The 19290-nt window shown below is 37.5% G+C and overlaps 2 protein-coding genes across 2 annotated transcripts; one reads left to right on the top strand and one right to left on the bottom strand.

The window, feature by feature from the left end:
* Window positions 1-1063: 1063 nt before the first annotated feature.
* On the top strand, window positions 1064-10215 carry LOC106917388 (adenosine receptor A1-like). The gene is made up of 3 exons (XM_014986307.2): window positions 1064-2575; window positions 6000-6294; window positions 7285-10215. Exons 1-3 carry the CDS (start codon window positions 2172-2174, stop codon window positions 7663-7665), a joined length of 1080 nt encoding a protein of 359 aa, XP_014841793.2. The 5' UTR covers window positions 1064-2171; the 3' UTR covers window positions 7666-10215.
* A 2364-nt stretch (window positions 10216-12579) lies between these two features.
* LOC148159637 (bcl-2-like protein 15) lies at window positions 12580-17315 on the bottom strand. The gene is made up of 4 exons (XM_088005511.1): window positions 16940-17315; window positions 15504-15622; window positions 14337-14558; window positions 12580-13814 (listed from the first exon to the last, which is right to left on the bottom strand). Exons 1-4 carry the CDS (start codon window positions 17052-17054, stop codon window positions 13791-13793), a joined length of 480 nt encoding a protein of 159 aa, XP_087861637.1. The 5' UTR covers window positions 17055-17315; the 3' UTR covers window positions 12580-13790.
* Window positions 17316-19290: the final 1975 nt, after the last annotated feature.

Below are 19290 nucleotides of genomic sequence, written 5' to 3'. Positions count from 1 at the left end.
GGAAGAAAACACTTAACATGTTTTATTCTTGGTGCCTGCTTCACACCGGAAGACCACTGGTGATATCTTCTACTTTAATTTTCTATGAAAGCTAATATTGGCTTTGATGTAAATACCGTACATCCGGTATTTAAAAGGTTCATAAAACAGTAAGCTGCCATGAGGCTTTCGGGTCTGACATGGTCTTGGCTTTTCTTCAACTGTGTATTCGTTGTAGACAATTATAACAGGTAAGGCTTCTTATCACCTTTAAAAGAACCAGTTTCCTTCGTGTATACTCTTTGGTCAATAAAGTTCTTTGGGGTTTCCAGTGCTTAAGCTTAAATCAGAAAAAAAAAAAAACTCTAATTGTTTTCTGAGTATGGATATTCATCGTCTTGAAGGTGAGGGGAGGGAGCGCTGCCACCCACCATAACCTACTTCCTGCCTGCGCTTCTTCTTGCAACCTGAATGTCACAAAGTGTGCCCAAGATGGCCCTCGTTAAAGAAAATGGAGATGAATTTGTGGATGTACCCCATTCTTCATGTTCCAGCACACTTTTATGCACTCTAATTCATATGCTTCTCATTTGCATTTTTATGTTTATTTCTGTGCATCTGTCTTGCAGCAGAGTGCAGCTGGTTTCTAGTGATATCCCAGATCATGTTGTCCAAGACAGTCTTATTGTCTCTCCCCAACACAAAACAGATGACCATCTGTCTTCATCTCCTGTCCTTTTATTGTGCATCGTCTCCAGAGCATTTAGCCCTCACAGGCTTTGAAGTCTTCCACCCCTTTTCTTATGTAACCTGTAACTTCAGTCACATCAAAGATGCGATAAAGAAAGCTCCTCTGTTATACCGTGTGGGGAGTCTGATGGCTTTGACACATAGAATGCCAAAAGTGGTGTATTTCAATTGAATGTAAATAATTGATCTATATCATTTTAGCATGACAATAATGTGTAGTATGAATAACTGAAACCTGAAATTTAGTAGTTAATACATGATGTCATAATAAAATTATACAATAGTTTGAAATCAAATGGTTTAATCCACTACAGTGTCCAGTCAAATACGCCCTGACGTCTGGATGATCTGAACAGAATCTCGGTCTCGGTTGGTATCTGCAAACAAACCCTTCCAACCGAGCGCAGGTTTTTGGCTATCAAGTGCTTTCTTGCATTACGGCAATAATCCAACACTTTAATGTACAAAATAATAATAATTATTACTATTATTATTATTATTACATTTATATTTAATTGCGGTCTTTTGTATTCACCTCCTTGGATGTTTCACCCGTTAACTGCTTTTAGTACAACCACTGCATATCAAAGTGACAACTTTCCTTAGTTGGTTCTCTTTTAAAGTAGGTTCATAGTATTGAGGGGGGTGAATATTTATGCAATCAACCACTTATGTATTTTTAAATAATTCGGACACCTTTCACCCTTGACTTTAAGATGTTTATCTGTGTTAAAAATATCCGCGCACTAAAAGGATGAAACATCCAAGGAAGACGCATACTTTTTTCCTAGGAAATGCTTTGCTTGTAAATAATCGACACGATCCGGCATTTTTAGAATGGGATGCACCTGCCATGTGAATCCTCCCGAAGACTTCATTTGTCCACTCCCACAGAGGGAGAGCTTTCAGTCTGTCAGACATGTGACTTTGCACAAAACAAGAGAAGGACTTCTAATAATACGAGCTCTCCTTGAGCTCCTACTTGAGCGTCATCATATTTCTTTAGAAACATCATAAAGAGGACCCGGGAGAAAAATATATATTTTTTTCTTTTGAAGACTTGAGGCATAAAAATAGAACGCAATTATTGAAATGACTCAGATACATTTCTTTTTTCTTTCCGGACTCCGAGGGTGGATTCCGTGTGTTTTGACCCTCTGAAGATAATCCGCTCTTTGGGGATCTGTTCATGACTCATTCTCTTCTCCGGTGCTCCGTCCCGCTCCTCAGCCTGCCGAACTGCGGTGCGTCGGGGTGCAGTGGAGGGGAGGACACTTCTTTCTCGGAAACTGATGAAGTTTTGCGTCTGGCGCGCGTCCAGACTGCACGTCCTGTACTCACATCCTAAATAATCCCCGAGCGTCAGAGTTCTTCTTCTTCTTCTTCTGCTCTGTGACATAAAAAGAAGAAAATGCGAAACCTAAGCAAGGGTCTCTCGGTCGATGCCCACAAACTCAAACCGGGAACTCCTCCGACGTGTTCACGCTGAGCGCACCTCCGATCAGGCATCTGTGACCATGGCTTCGGCTCTGCCTCTCTACATCGGAATGGAGGTGGTGATCGCCGTGTCCTCGGTCATCGGCAACGTGATGGTCGTCTGGGCTGTTCGCATCAACCGGTCACTGAGAGACACCACGTTCTGCTTCATCGTCTCTTTGGCCTTGGCTGACATTGCGGTCGGGGCTCTTGTCATCCCGCTGGCCATAACCATCAGCATCGGGCTCCAGACACACTTCTACAGCTGCCTGTTGTTCGCCTGCACGGTGCTCGTCCTGACCCAAAGTTCAATCCTTGCGCTGCTGGCCATCGCTATTGATCGTTATCTGAGAGTCAAAATACCCATGAGGTAGGCCTAAAGGTGAATTTTCACGATAGTTTTTAAATACATCGTCTCATGTGTCTGGAGGCTTTGTGTCTAGTTTCCTTTTACTCCTGCAGCTTTGTGTGGTGGGTGCCTTTGGGTTTTTTATTTTATTGTATATGTTTTTGTTTTTTTTTGACTAAGCCATAATCTGATTTCACATTACTCTTTTTAAATATAACATTAGAATTCAAATTAATCACACCCCTTACAAATTTAGATTTTAAATTAATCGAATTTTTAGAAGTTTGTTTCTGGTTGGAAATGAGAGGTCGCCTCTGAAAAGGTAGCGGCATCAGTTAAAAATAAGATGTAATCTTTCTGTCTATGTTTATACACCCTTTTAAATATTTCATGGGGAATTTTTGTAGTTCTTATTTTTATAAATGCTGACCAAAAGTTATGATGTTTCTGCTGGGATTATTTATCTTCGAGGATGGAATGCCTTATTGCCATCACTATAATCTTTAGCTCCGTCTATAGATTCTATATCGAACTCCAGTCAATACAAGTTTGTCTGTCATTTATACACAAGAAAGACTTAAATCACAGAAACCTTTAAGCTTTGCTTTAAAACTCAGTTCAGTCACAAGACTAAAAGCCTTACATAAAAATAAACAGATGCCAAAGCATAAATTCAGATCAGCACTATGGTTTTACCTCTCCAATGCGTTAATATCATCTACAAAAGTACAAAAAACAGGCTAAAAATCATTTCTGAGTTCTGCTTATTTCATGAATAAAGATAAAAAAGAGTCAATATTTCTCAAAATAATTTTCTGAGAAGATTTTAAAGCTTGGTGCCTAATCATATTTTGTGCCCTCACGTGTTCTTATATTTTTCATAGAACTGCCAATGTTGAGCCATTGGACAATCAGCCAATAAAAGGGTCTGTGTCAGAGAATGCATGATTGGTCAATAGGCTCACGGTGGATGCTTCTTGGACTGTGTAATTTGTCAAGCCAGCAAGCCAACACACACATTGAAAGAAATGCTCGTGCACATGTCCGGCTCTTTCCGTGAAAGGACATCAATACAAGTTAAAGTGACATTAATCAGGAAACATTTCTAATTTATTGGCCATTATGTGAATACTGACAGTCTAACTGTTCAGGGCTCTGCTGGGCATGTCTGTCTGCTTGAGACATACGAATAAATTCCACAACAAAATGAAAATGTATCGACATCACAAAACTGCTAAATCACTAATATCTTTGTAAGGATAAATTAACAAGCAGAAATGGATATTGATATGGGAAATATGGCTCAAGGCACTACGTCTGAGTCAGTCGTCAGTCAGTGACAATATTCTGTTGCTTATTTTCTATATTAGTACAATGTGTTGTATTGGTGTAAGCTAATACAAAAGCTGTGCAGTACACTGCAGCTGACTATATAATCTTTTGTTGCATTGTACTATTTAGTGCATAAGAAATGAACTTGCTCAGGGTGCCCATGTCATGTACACAATAAAAAAAACATCTTCATGCCATATAAGATCTATTTACTATTTTAATCATATTCACATTTCAGTCTTGATTGAATTTTATTTAGCCGTAACTTGAACCAGAAATTGATTTCCCCTCCTCGTGCCTCCCTTGGTACTGTGCAGTGACATGCTTTAAGCACTGATTGCTTTTTATAGCTGAGGTGTTTGTATTTGTTGATAAGGTTGGCCTGAAATTTGTTTTTCGTGCTTTGGTGGTGAGCTTGGAAAGGATTTACAGGTGCTAGAAAACAACTGGAAACCCTGAAGAGAATCAGTGATGGACAGAGATCAGTTAGAATCTAGACAGCCATTTTTTTTTTTTTTGGCTGATGGTGAGCTTATTGGTATGCAGCCAGAGAGCAGCAGCTTTACCAGCAGCTCCGAGGGTTGGGCTCCACATGTGGAGTTAAAACAAATACCGATGCTACATTTGAGTAGTCCTACTCTTTTAACATCCTTTAATTATTTTGTCTTGTGAATGAATGTGTTCCCTCCTTGTCAAGGAAGGAAAGTGTTGAAAAAAAAAAACACACACACATTTTATCAGTGTGTTTGTTTTTGGCCAGGTGGACGGTGAGATTACCCAGACAACATGCAGCTGTGATAAGAGGGAGAAATACATGCCTTTCATATTGCTCCTAATATTTACTCACAACGTTTGTCCATTTCTGCATTCTAGCATAGCTGAACTATTAAAAAAGTGCAAGCTCATGCAAGACCATGCAGGACTTCAAATAATAAAAAAAAGTTGTTCCTAAATACCAGATGTTGTGCGCATTAATAGCATTTTTTTTGGGTATTTGCAATTTAGAAACACAATAAAAGAAAAATAGACTTGAGTTGTTTTGCCAAAACACAAAGATCCTCTTCTGCACCATTAAATATAAAATTATCCATCACTTTCTATCAATTGTATTTATGTATTGTCTTTAATTAATTCAGTCAATTTTTACTAAATAAAAATAACTATTGACACCTGAGTAGAGTATTGTAAGAATAAGAGGTCCGGGGACTGCAGTTTGAGAAAGAGTGCTCTAAAATATCCATATCTTTTTTTGCCACTGAAATGAAAATGTTTTAATAGAGGAAAACAAATTCTTGAGGGTATTTGTTTTCCAAGGTTGCTAATTTAAGAGGTCAAGTTTTTATTTCACAGTCCAAGGCAAATTTTCCCCCACAGCCAAAACATCACAGTGGATCTCAAAAAGGTACAAAAGTGGCAAATTGCTGTTTTTATTAAGTTAAAATTACATAGATAAATTCAAAACTGCACTGGACAAAAAGACACATACCCTTTCACTTTAATTTAAAAGGTGACCTATCATGCTTCCTCAAACAGGTCAGGGTAGATCTATTTGATAGATCTATCCCATATACAAAACATGTTCATGAAATTTTTTACACTAAGTAATTGTTGGATAATGAGATTTTAGGCCGGTCAGTTCTGCCTGTTTTGAGTTCCTATCAGAATGAGCTGCTTTAGGGCCCCTTGCCACTTTAAATTAAATTAGCCGCTGCTGGCCACACCCGCTCCCCTCCCCCACCTCAGTGTTTACACTCGCAAAAATGGCTGCAAGCAGATGTGCAATTATGTGTTGTGTTATGTGTTGGTTGCAGCCATACAACCAACAAGTGGTTTATGGATGGCAAGTCATCAGCAAAACACTTGTCGTTTCCAGCAGTCATTGTACAGCTGTAAAACCAGCTGACCAAACGTGCTGGAGCTCTGTTTGGGTTGCTAGGTGAAGGGCCTGGCTTGGCTGGGATTGCTAGATCACAGCGCAACAGTGCTTGGGCTGTTTTTAGAAGTACCTGAGATGAAAACGAAAGTGTAGAAATGTGCAAAATTACAACAGCTGGGTAAATCTTGAGTACTGTCATTTGAGTACAATTCCCATCTCCTTTTTTTTTTGCCACAGTTACAAGCGAGTGGTGACCCCTTGGCGAGCTGGGACAGCCGTGCTGTTGTGTTGGCTGGTGTCCATCATAGTGGGCCTCACTCCAATGTTTGGCTGGAATAACCTACAGTCTCTCCTTAAAAATGGCACCGTGACCACTGAAGAGCTTGTGGTGACCTGCCAGTTTGAGACAGTCATCAGCATGCACTACATGGTCTACTTTAACTTCTTTGGCTGGGTCCTGCCGCCTCTGCTGCTCATGCTGGCCATCTATGTGGAGATTTTCTACATGATCCATAAACAGCTCAACAAGAAGGTAAGGCTTGATTATTCATACAGGAATATTTTGCTGAGTATTTTTTTTCTTTAATAAAAAGAAAAAAAAAACTTAAACTTTTTCCACATACTGTCACATTACAGCTTCAAACGTTCATGCTTTACTAGGTTTACTTGCCCAGCATTTAGCTCCGTTAATCTTCCCCTCAACTCTGTCTCTGACAGGGAAAAAAACCCCTGTCACAATAAGTGAGTTTGTGGATGGACCAAAATGCAGACAGGAGATGGGAGCATGGATCACGTTGAGTGTTGAGTGTTGATCACGTTGAGTGAAAAGAGATGAAAAAAACTCTAAAAACCACAGGGAACACAGGGAACCAGGGGAGAACAAACTAAAAACATCAGGGCCAAACAAAAGCACAAGGAGCATGACCAGGGGAACAGGATCTGATGGGATTAAACAGGAGGAACCAGTAAGGAGCGTGAGCAGGAGAAGGATTTAAATACTGTGAGGGTGAATGTTGGAACAATGGACCTGGGCTGATTAGCAAACCGGTTGCAGATGTGAGGAGAGAGAGCAGAAGGCAGACTGAGGAGAAGCTATGACGTTTTTCTTCCCAGGTTTTAATAAAGGTCACATTTACACAACCAATGGATGTCTGGATCAATAGATTATCCCACCTGAGCTGTGAATCTGTGCAGCTCACCCAGAGTCACCATGGGCTTCTTGACTGCGTCTCTGAATAATTTTCTCCTGACTTGGTAATTATGCTGGTGGTCTATTCTCATTTTACTTTCAGGTAATGGGTTAAACAGTGCTGTGTGACCCCAACAAAACCCAAATGAAATGCATTGAAGGTTTTGGCTGTACTGTCACAAAATGGGAAAAAGTTAGAGGAATAGAATAAAAATAGAAATTCAAGCGTAACATCAAGCAGATCATTTCAAAAAGGATCAACCTCATTATTGCTTCATCGAGGTAGTGTACATTTATGATAATGTTTCGTGGTTTTTCTTAATATCTTTGAAGGTGACGGCAAGCCACATGGATCCCAGACGATACTTTGGAAAAGAACTTAAATTAGCCAAGTCCCTCGCCCTCGTCCTTTTCCTCTTCGCAGTCAGCTGGCTCCCACTTCACATTCTCAACTGCATCACCCTCTTCCTCCCGAACTACGAGACGTCGATGTCCCTCCTTTACGTCGCCATCATTCTCACCCACGGCAACTCAGCCGTCAACCCCATCGTCTACGCTTTCCGCATCAAGAAATTCCGCACGGCGTTTCAGAAAATCTGGAAACAGTACATGCTGTGTCAGGACCCCATCGGCCGCCTTCCTCAGCGAGGGAGCCAGAGAGGGCAGAGCCGCGACACGAGGCTCAGGCAGAATGATGACGATGACGATGTTTGACCTTTGGGGACTAATTGTGCTACTGTGTTACTGACAATTTTTAAAGCAGTTGTTTACAGGAAGTGAGAGACCTGATGCTCAAGGAGCTGCAGATCCCAGTGGCATTAAGGGTACGGAGAAAGCGGGGCTTTTATGACCAATCTCTTGAACTGAAATCAGTAAGTGCATATGTGTAGCACATGTGTTACTATAGCGTTGTGTACTGTATTTGTTGACTGAAATTACAATTCACGGCCTTCGACGTCTGAAAGAGCTCAAGTCTACTCACCTAAAATCTTTGCTTCATTAACATTCTTCATTTTGTGGGCTTAAGTATAAAAAGGAAGTGAGCATTGGTGAATAGAAGGACTCTGGTGAACTTGTGACTGAAGCTTCGGAATGAAGTTTGGTGCTTTAAGAAGGTTTGCGATGTTGGGTGTGTTCTTTGTTGACGTGGGGAAAAAAGATCCAATCAGAATCTTTAGCAAAACTTATGGTTTTATTAATATTAAAGTTACATTGATAATCAAACTCATTCCAACTGTATTAAAATTTCTTAAAATTATCCATATTTTGTCACTTCTGTATTTTTATTTTTTATTTTATTTTTTAGAAAAACCATGAGAGTAGAGAATAACTTTGAAAAAATATGGAATTTATTATTTGGCCTGTCATTACAGGGAACATAGTTTTTGTATACAAAATCTGAGATTGTGAAAGATTTGTTTTTCATGTGCACCAGATGCCAGGAGACTACTGGAAACATTAACACAGAGGAAGACGTTATGGCCTTCGACATCTGAAAGATCAACTCTTGTCGATTTCACAAGAGTGAAATAATTTATCTGTGTATCCCACCCTCTGTCATGCTTTGTCAGACTGATTTTCCATTAAACTTCAAATGTAAGTAAAAAAAAGAGTTCATGATAGGAGCCATATTGTTTTTTTCAGCCGAGCCTTGCTTCAGGCCTGTTCAGAAGCTTCTTGTGCTGAATCTTGATGTTATGAAAGTTAAGGTTTACCCCGCCTTGTGGTGCCGGATGGGTATTACAACAGTTCTGATTGCAGTCCCACAGAGTGTTTAGATGAAGACCTCCTCCACCTATCTACCCCCCAAAAAATAGATATTGAGAAAATATCTGGAGCAAGTGTTGCTGGGGTCTGAGACCATTCGACTGACAAAATAACTAATCCTACTTAATAACTCTTGCTTTTAATTAGATATTTGTGGACACAATGCTTAAAACCCACAGACACATTGGTCATATAACTGCAGCCACATCAGAGTTTTAATTAAAGATCAACGCATTCAAATAATGCTGGTGCTCCTTCATCTTCTCAGCTCTGTTTGAATGTGTCCTTTTATCCTCACTGCACACTCGGCTGGCCGTTCACTTTTTCTACTCTTGATTCATGAGAAAATAAAATCATGTCTTTTTAATTAACTTTCCTTTCAGGCCAGGGATACTTTAATTAGTGTTGTTTGTGTAAAGTGAATCACAATTGATGCAGTATGTTATGCACATGGTAATATATGACTGCTGACATTAATATTATACATAAAACCCAATGTAACTAACTCATGTAGGCGCTGGTAGGAGACACTGATTCATCTCGCTGAGGGAACAGCTGTGGAGTGACAAATTCACAGCTGTTGTTTGCAAAGAGCAGGAAGTCTGACCTCTAATCACCTCTTATTTCACCAGCCAGAAAAAAATGTTGAGGGGTTTTGGATTTGTAATGCATTATTTGCACTCACATTTTTGAAGAATCACAATTTAAATGGATTTATTTTCTTACTTTTTAAAAAAATGTTCCTTCTTCTCTCCATTGCTCTCTGTATAACATGTTAAGGCAGTCAAGGGCTATTTTGTTTTTCTCTGAAGACATGCATCACATATTTATGTTATTTGGCAGACAGGGGGTGAATAAGTGAGGGGCTTCTAAGCATGAATGCAGGAAAGAAGTAAAACCAAATCTAGAGTTTATATTTTAGAAAGAGTTGCTTCTTAGGCAGAAACCTGTTATGCAGAAGTACAGGTTTTGCATAGGTATTACAGAGAAAAGAAAAAAAAACCATACACTTGAGGATACTAATCTAACAAGACTGAGTGCGTTTCAAATGCTGCACCGGCATAATATAATAATGTATCCACGTGATTACTTTCTTTTATTTTCTGTGCGTGAGCTATTTCCAAAAGCAGAAATGGGAAAAAGTCTTATTCTTCAGATGCAGATCACTGGTAGAGTAAGAAATCAAGATGCCTGTTACTATTTTTGCAGCAAAATGTAGTCGAACAAAGTATTGAATCAGGGTTAGGGTAATGCATCAAAATTGTTAATTTACTGATGTTAATACTGGAACAGGGGCAATGTGTATGAAGCTCCAAGGGATTTAGATTGTATTTCAAAATTTATTTGCAGGTTATATTTTATCAAAATTAATCTGAGCAGCTTTGGGGCAGGAAATCTACTGAAACACTGTAACTTCACCAGCAAAGAAAAAAAAAAAAAAACAGGAGGAGCTGTACTTACCATTTCATTTTAATAAAGATCTTTCTTCCACTTGCATTCCATTTTGTTTTGCCTCTGAACTTACTTTCTCCACAGCTCAATATTGAATGTGGTTTGCCCTTTATATAAAGATCTCTGTTCCTGCTTGGAGTATTTATTTATTTTTTATTATTTTTGCTTTGTTTTTTACTCTGCCTGACAGGTTGCCCTTGTCGTCGTTCCACAGAACTGCTATCAGACCTGCCTGGAGTATTTGCTGCCTCCAGAAGTGTCTCCACGGTTTCTTGACTTCTCTCACAAACTGTTTTTAGCTTGTCCTTTCGCTTTTCGTTTCCTCGCTGTTAAGTGCTGCTGTACTGATGGTGTACATTACTCGGAACAAAAAAAATATTTGATCTTATTAAGCTCATGAATTATTCTAGCAAGACGTGGAGAGATGAAATATTAGCTTATTTTTTTGTACCTTACAATAAACAGGATAGTTGCAGAATTACATTTCTGCTGAATGATTCTAAGAAACAGAAAATGCAGATTGTGTTGAGAAGATATTGCTCCTGGTGTGTATTCTCTGGCAACCTGACTGTAGATTCGACATACTTTTCTACGTATAATATCTGTGAACAGGCACGTTTTATGCAACCAGATTTCAGTAAGGAATAAGGACAAAACATAAAAAAGAGAGATATGTTTAGACTTTACTAGTTGTCAAGAGTTCAATTTCCAGTTACAGAAACATGTAACTGGAAATAAACAGACAATTTGTTTTTTGGTGCCTGTTATTTTATTCTGCAAAGCAGTAATTTATAAATGTTCGGCCAAATGATGAAATTCCAGTGGTGTGAAGTCAAAATATTCTGATGCAATCATGTGGGCTGCAAAAGCAAATAACCCATCAAAATTTGGGCCGTGTGTTTTTTTCTCTCCAGGATCAAACTTGTGGGAGACAGAATGATTCAGAAAACATTCAGAAACATCCCTAAGTATTGATGGGAAGAACTGCAGTGATTGCATGAATCATACAATTACACCATTATGTGTGGGCAATCACATGTGGCAAAGCATAAGCAGACTTTTTAATAAGGTAACATAACTTATGTTGATGAAGGTGAACTCTAAACATTGGACGGTAGAAAAATGACCGAGGTTGGGTTTTTTTGCTGACCCAGTCCTGAACCAAATATGAACCAATCTTGGTTTGAGTTAAACACAAATGGGTTTGGCCCGGAATAATGGGTAAAGTTTTCAACTCTCAGAAACTGGATCTAGCCTACCAAAGAGTGGGCTGAAAAATATAATTTGGCAAATGTTTAAACTCAAATTTTGACATTAGTTTATTATACAAAATGTATGCATGTTGGTTCTGTGCTACAATAAATTATTTGACTCCAGAGGGCGCTGTTGCTTGAGTATGTACACCTTAGCTTGCTTTCAAAGCGCCACTGACATAAGTTTACATATTCTGATACTCTGATAGCTGCAATTCTATAAAATACAAATATATTGTGATTTAAAGTAAATGTGTAGTAATTAAATCAAACTATTCTTGGTGACCAGCCTGAGCTCTTAGACTATAGTTAATTTGAAAACATGTTGGCATGTTAGGTGACATTGTCACCCAACATGCTTTTTGACTGTGTTAGGAAGCAGGAGCAGCAAAACGGGGAGAGAATACAAACATCATGGTATAAGCCCCTCTTACAAAGAAAACCTGCCATTAACTTTAAACTGTGCAGCCTCAGTGGTAGTTTTTTTTCATATTACACAAATAATTTTGACATTAACATACTTTCGCTTTTGGTTTTACAGTTTTTAGAATAACTCAGCTTGTTAACAACGCCCTCGAGTCACACATAACACCCAGGGAAGAACCCAGACATGCTCGGAGTTGTTTGCTACTTTTTTGCTAAGGAAGCAGTGCTAACTGATGATGCAACCCTGAAACAGCAAATAGAACAGTCTTCAATACAGTGTATGTCTTTTACCATACATAGTAAAAAACGTACACCACGCAGTTTAGTGTGCGTCAGAGTTTAGTGTGTGTCTTCCTTTGTAAACTGGAGCCTTATTTGTTTAATGCAAATACCTGGATATGTTTTTCCTCCTTAAACCTACACTGCAAGAATAATTTCATATGAAGATGTCCGGATCAGAGATGTTTAAAAGGGAACCGCCAGCAGAATCTGTTGTATAAGGCTGTCTTTGTTTTTTTTTTTTTTTGTTTTGTTTTTTTTAATCATGGTCTTCCCTAGATAAGTCAGTTTGGTCTGTTAAACTAAATCACAGGGATGGGAACTTGTGTTCTAACATCATGTGACATAGCTCTGCCATCTAGTGGTTTCTATTTTGTCCTCACAAGAACTTCAAACACATCAAGGTACTCAGTCAAAAAAACAACATAAAATTGTTGAGCATGCCAAGTCATTCAAAAGTAACACAAAATAATTTTATTTTAATCATCGTTACAAAAACAATGGCACAAGCGAAATATTTTCTAACATTTGTTACAGTTGGCTTGAGCTCACTTGGTAAAATAAGTGACAAACCATTCACATTTAACTATGACACCAAATCAGTCACCCATAATCAACAACATACAAATGGTAAAACACGTACACATTTGTTTTTATTGTAAACAGTGTTAGAAAGGAAGAAATTGAACACCAAAGGCCAATAGATTCATAAACCCGTATTTGTGCTTTAATGTTTTTAATTAAGAGACGGAAAACATTTTAAAGTATTTGCATTTTAAATGTACCTTATCCCAAGAAGACTAAGTTTATAAAGTAATGCTAAAATCAATGCAGAAGAGAGAGCGTCATAGGTGTTCAAAGAACAACATGAACTGGCTCATCTGCAAAGATTTAATAAATATTTGCACATGGACAATTCATAGAATCAAAAATAAAAATAAAACAGACATCAAGGTTTCACATATTCATTTGATTCGTTAAGAAATGGAAAAGAAAAACCTGAAGAAAAAAAAAATCCAGAGGAGATCCTGTGGTTGCTCTCTAATAACAAAATGTTCTTACAAAGATAAAACATTTCAAAAGCATTTTTATCCTTTTATTTTGTTGCTTTCCTATCTTAATTTACATTGTGGCTGTTTTTAAGAAGTTGTACTTATAAGGCATCATCCAGATCTAAAAGACAGTTGTTACAATGCCAGGGTTGCCATTTCAAAATGATTTCCATCTTTAATTTGCAATAAATCCTGTATAATCTAACCGAGAACGCAAATCTTTAATGGCAAAAACAAATAAGGAAAACTTTGTCTGCAGTGAAACACGGTTGTTGTAGCAACAAGCTTTGTAATTTGTTCCACTCAGCTTGGAGTTTCACAGCACCAAATCCTACTATATTTGCTAGGAGGTTGACAATAAAAATATCATTGATGTAATTTTTTTTCACAGTTTGAGTGCAAACATATTCATAATTGAACATTAAGTACGTCAAGTTTTTCTTTGTTTTTGCAAAGGCGTGGTCTGATGAGAAGGCTTAGTTTATTATCATGTGTCGTCGTGTGCATTAGCAAAAACCCTGAACATCACCAATCAAAAAGCGGAAGGGCGTTGATGTTTGGCTTTTTAAGGCTGCCGATCTTCATTACATGGAAATTCATTTGGCGAGATTTACATGGCGACTGGCACTTTATCCTGAAAAAACCAAAACAACAACAACAAAAAATGTTTATTCACACTTAATTGTCTGAAATAAAACAGATATCAGGTTATAAAATAAAGGAACAAAGACCCTGAGGGGGAAATTTAGTATTGCAATCGCCATTATTTTTTATTATTGTGAATATTAGGAAGATCTAGAGAGTTTTTTAAATTGAGAAATCACAAGGTCTTAGTCAGATATTTAAATGCATGTACTGTAAATCTTGCAAGTGCATGATTCAGCGAATTATGAAATGTTAGAGAGATCATGTTCACATTCTACCTTTCTTACCTTTATGATTTTGTTTATTTCTGTTATACAAAAATTAGTGTTTGTGGTTAAAAAAGTAAAAGCTACAGAAAGAAAAATATTCATAGTATGCATTAAATCTCGATAATTGAGGTGGAGTAATTTTCTTGCCATTTCCATTCAATTCGAAGTGTAACAGCCAAACGAAGGATTGAAGGGATAAATACTTGGTATGCAACTGAAAAGTATCTTAGACATGCACTTACCCAACCACCTTGTTTATCAACCCATCTACTGACGCGTCTGTTGAGGAAGCTACTCATAGCGTTCATCACTTTGTCTTTAAGAGCTGGAGAGTTCTTCTTCAAATAAAGCCCCAATGCTACTGATGCATGGATCAGCTGCAACTCCGGGGCTATCGCAGCTTCCCGAGAGACGTAAGATTCACACAGTGTATCCACACTTTGCTCGAACACTGTAGCTACAGCCTGGGGAAATACAGTTCAGGTTATTCTGTTTCCGAGACTAAAGAGAGAAAGATTATGGTTTTATCATTTACAAATAAAATGGAGTGTCAAAAGCTGATGGGCATGATCCAAGAAAAAATTGTGAAGAGACATTTGTTCCCACAAACAGTCTGGAGTAATTTTGCACAGAAAATTCTATAAATAGTGGAATCTGCAAATAGACCACACAATCCATGTGTGGTCAGAGTAACCCTAACAAATACCTTAACACTAGAGATGCACTGAGAATAATGTCTATTGACCAAAATTGACTAATTTTGAACCTCAATTGTGACTAACAAGGTGAAAAGCATGAAAAACTCCTATGTTTTGATAATCAGTGAATGTGCTGCATTAACCATTTCTAGGTCATGCTGACACTGTCACTCTTCTGAGTGAAAGTTGTTGCTGTAGGATGAATATTTAAAATGGGATTTTTTCCAGCATTAGTGAAGAGTTTGAAAGTAAGTGAGAGGAAGTGACAACATGCAAGAAGCATTTTAAAAGGAAACTGCATTTTCTATGCCAAGTCCAGGCATGCTCAGACATGTCTGCAGTTCATTCATGCTGCCATAGTTCAAAGGAACTATGGCAGCATGAATGAAAAGGGAGAGCAAGACTTTAGCAGATACAGAAAGTTTTGTATTACAGCAAAGATGCTGTGGTTTATCCTTTTAAACTGCTGTAAATGAGCATGGCTTTTGTTTAAACTTGTCCATGCGATGTCTAGCTTTAACATGGACAAATACCAAGAAATGTGTGATGCTAAATCCAAGTACAGAAACTTTATGCTTTAGAAAGATAATTCACATCTCAGCACATTTGAACAGGTGCAGTATTTAGAAATGTACATAAGCAGGTTTGTTGCAGATGACCCCCCTACTGTAAACTCAAATAGGCTCATAGTCATACACTGTGATAACGTACCTCTTCTGTAAATGCTTCAGTCAGATCCTTAACTGTTTTAATGAAACTCTGGTCTTTATTCAGAGCATCACCGATGGTTCTCAGCCTATCCGCAATTATCACTGGGTCAAAGTTGTCATCTGAAAAGAAAAAACAAAACAAAACAAAAAAACAGTTAACAAGCAGCTTGGACACGGTATGCATTACATTTCAGTGAGAACAACCAATCAGACATAACATTATGACCACAGACAGGTGAATTAACTCTGTATCATGGCACTTGTTAGTGAGTGGGATGCATTAGGACGCACATTAGTATTTTGTCCACAATATCAATTTGATAGAAGCAGAAAAAAAATGAACACGAGTAAAGGCAAAATGGTGTTAGCCAGACAATTGAATCAGAGCTTCTTCAGCATGTTACTTAATTTTTTGCTTTAGATGTTTGAGACAGACTGAGCCCAGTGCCAACAAGGAAATCTGAAACACTGACGGAGCATTGAGGATTGCGTTGTTTGGCCACAACGGCGTCACATATTGCTCCCCCTTCTTCAAGACGTCAGAAGGAAATTTCAAACTCTGATTTTCATACACTTTTATAATACAGTGTTATGATTTGGCCCCATTAAAAAAAAAAAAAAAATTAAATTCAATGGATATTTGTACTGCACACCATCAAATTAAACAGTTATTTGAAAAACGAAAGTAGTCTTTATTTGACCTTTAAATTAATGTCACAAAATGAGTGTTTAAGGGTTTTTTCTGTTTTTGTAGAGACCAAAATGGAAGCACAAATACGAGCAAAAAGTAAATTATGGATAATAATAGGACATAGCAAAAGACTTTGTAAAATAGTAAAGAATACAATAGACATTTCCACATGGGGAAATTCAAGTTTATCAGAAGAAAACTGAGGAAATATGGAAGCACACAGATACAACATATTTAAAATAATCTAGAAAGTAATGTAAAATACAAGTTCACAAAACTATACAGTTATGAATGAATAGAATACTTTCATGTTATGCATATGATCATGACCTCATCCATGAAAGCTCAGGGTTGTTTTTTTTTTTTGTTTTTGTTTTTTTTTGACGAGCACAATAGCGATTTAATGCGGATTTGCCTCCCAAGTCCCCAGATCTGAATCAAGACCATTCGTATGTGGGGCGTGCTGGGCCCCATTGTGGCGTCAGATACTACATCACATTATTTGGGGTCCAACACAGAGAGTAGGTGATCATAATGATGTCCGTGATCGGTGTAGGCTTTAGACTGCCAAAACAATACAGAAAAAACGAAACGGCTGACATCTGGAATTAAACCATTTAGGATAAATGACATAAAAAGCGAAATGAACAGTCAATGACATAGCAAATTTTGTTCCGGGGGGGAATAAAATGAAAGCAGCAGTGGTGACGGGTCACGATCACACAGAGGAAAACAACAACACTTACCTGTGGCTTGTTTGCTGTCAGGTTCCACTTGTCCGTACGACCGATTGCATTCATCTTTATCTGCCAGTAGATAAAAAACTACCGATTCTGTCTGTGCCTTTATATTAGGAGCCATTATTTGCCGGTGGAAGGAAGCAAAGAACGAGCTTCACTGCGTACGCAGGCGCAGTCTGACTAAAGCAGGGCGGGGCTCTTCTTTAATGAAACCTCAGGATCAGTCAAGCTGTTGCAAGTCTGGGCGTCAACATGTAGCACCGGCCCATGAACCATTTTCACAATACAACTAAGGTCAACTCAGTCTGAATTTACAAAATAAAACACAGTTAACGTCTCACTGTAGTGACAAAATGCGTCACTTCCATAACAAAAGGAATATCCAGAAAAAAAACAAAGAAAAAAAAAAAAAAACAACCTCATCGCATTGATTACAAAAATTCATCTCGTACTCAGACGAAAAGGAACGCTTCTAAAACAGATCAGCATTAGAAAGCAAGTAGCTTTGTTCCTTCACTTAAAGTTGTGTGAAATGTCAAATGTGCTATAAAAGCTTATCTTATCTGTGCGTTCAGACTAATATTATACGGGAACGCCTTTAACATGGCGCTTTAAACTCACATTATAGTACAATATAGTAGTTCAGAATGATACACTGTTCAGTGGTCGAATATAAAATTATTGAAAATGTTTATTAAATGACAGATTGATGTCCCCTAACCATAAACAAGATTTTGTGACACTATGACATCAAAAAAAAAAAAAAAAAAGATTTGGCATAAAAACATGTATAATATAAAGTCAGATTGTACATGTAAATGTACAAAATAAAGTCAGAGTGTGTTATTTCTAAGAGCTACTTGGTATTTTTCTTATGCTGCAAATTTGCCCTTATTGTATCATTGCATTTAAATGAAAAAGCTGACGGAATAGAGCTTGATTTTGGTCAATGTTGGGTAACACTCAATTAAACGGGAATTTTTGGATGTAATGTTGATTTTAATCGAATAAGAGAAGTGGATTTTTTTTTAAACATAGTTGTAAGTTGTTAGTATTTAATGTAAATAAGTTGAGGCTTTTGAGGTAAAAGCTTTTAAAAATATCTTAATTTGACATTTGGAATTGGCCAGCTAGGTTTCTCCCACAGCAGCAACTATAAACCACTTTTTTGTCACAAAAATTTGTTTTAAAACGTATAAAACAGATGTCAGTTAATCAAGAATGAGCCTACTTTCATAACAATACACTTCTTATTAGCTAGTTTTTGGCATGTATATTTGTGTACATAAAACTGCACCATCATGAGTGAGATGTATGTTCATTTTCATGACAATCCTGCTCTGTCTGAAGAATGCAGCCCATCGACAGTCTGTTCAATTCTCTGGGACACTCACAAAAACAGATTTTGTTTGTAGTGCTGAAAAAAAGTGAGCAAACCATTATTGATTTCTATATTATCTGCTGAGGCAGAGAAATAATTAAAAAGCAGTCAAGTAATTATCTTTTTACACAAGTAGTTTCAAGTTTAAAAAAGTGCCTTGAGAAAGCTTTGGGGTTAAAACACAAAAAAAGTACAAAAAAAAAAAAAGCATTGGGTGTCATTTAAGTAATTGCAGTCTGCTCAGATTTATTAAGTTAACTTAAGTTACTAAAACTGCACAAGCTAATGCCACTGTTTAATTAAATAAATTCTAAAACTATGAGTTTTAGTCTATGATGCTACAATAGATTTATGTATCTTCGGTGAAAAGTGAGGGTTTTTCACAGCAAGTGGATTTTTATTTTACTTTCATAACATTTCATGGCAAATCTTTTGAATATTTTATGGACTTCCATGGAGAGGTAAAGCAATCCAGTTGTTAACGGCCAGCGTCAGACGCGGTTCAACAAACGCAGTTGAGGATTAACAGAACATCACTGGTTCAACCCCACCGCAGTTTCTCTTTACCCATTATGGACTTTGTCACTTGCGAAATGTGATGCAACATTTCCGTAATTCACTAAATAAAATGAAGGCACTATTTTCTTCTTTTTAATGCCCACTTGTAAAAATGGTACATGTTTACTATTTTATCTATAGATTACGCAACAGGGCATTACAATTACATCTGATTGATTTTATATTATTCTAGCGTTGTTTATTTATTTTTTTACTTTAAACTTCTACCCACTTTATATTTTAGGTTGGTGATGTGGGAAGGTACATGAGGTAGGTCTGGACATCCATTTTAGTTAGTGATAAATACTTTTGTATAACTGCACAAAACAACACACAACACATTCAAAATGCTATGCTGTTTATGACCAGAAGATGGCGACTTCCACCTTACTGACTGGATCTGCTTGGAAATGCCCCA

This window comes from Poecilia mexicana, unplaced genomic scaffold, assembly GCF_051168715.1.
Source record: "Poecilia mexicana isolate PSO_F unplaced genomic scaffold, ASM5116871v1 scaffold_5, whole genome shotgun sequence".
In the NCBI taxonomy this organism is placed as follows: domain Eukaryota; kingdom Metazoa; phylum Chordata; class Actinopteri; order Cyprinodontiformes; family Poeciliidae; genus Poecilia; species Poecilia mexicana.
Note: the sequence above shows the minus strand (reverse complement) of the source record. Positions and strands in the feature narration are given on the sequence as shown.

Bases quoted from the DNA above. Each gene is read 5' to 3' on its own strand.
- LOC148159637 (XM_088005511.1), bottom strand. From the start codon at position 17,054: ATGGCTCCTAATATAAAGGCACAGACAGAATCGGTAGTTTTTTATCTA. The intron at 15,623-16,939 runs GTAAGTGTTGTT...TTTTCTTTTCAG, and splicing joins TGACAGCAAACAAGCCACAG to ATGACAACTTTGACCCAGTG. The intron at 14,559-15,503 runs GTACGTTATCAC...GTATTTCCCCAG, and splicing joins CTGAAGCATTTACAGAAGAG to GCTGTAGCTACAGTGTTCGA.
- LOC106917388 (XM_014986307.2), top strand. From the start codon at position 2,172: ATGCCCACAAACTCAAACCGGGAACTCCTCCGACGTGTTCACGCTGAG. The intron at 2,576-5,999 runs GTAGGCCTAAAG...TTTTTGCCACAG, and splicing joins AGAGTCAAAATACCCATGAG to TTACAAGCGAGTGGTGACCC. The intron at 6,295-7,284 runs GTAAGGCTTGAT...ATATCTTTGAAG, and splicing joins ATAAACAGCTCAACAAGAAG to GTGACGGCAAGCCACATGGA.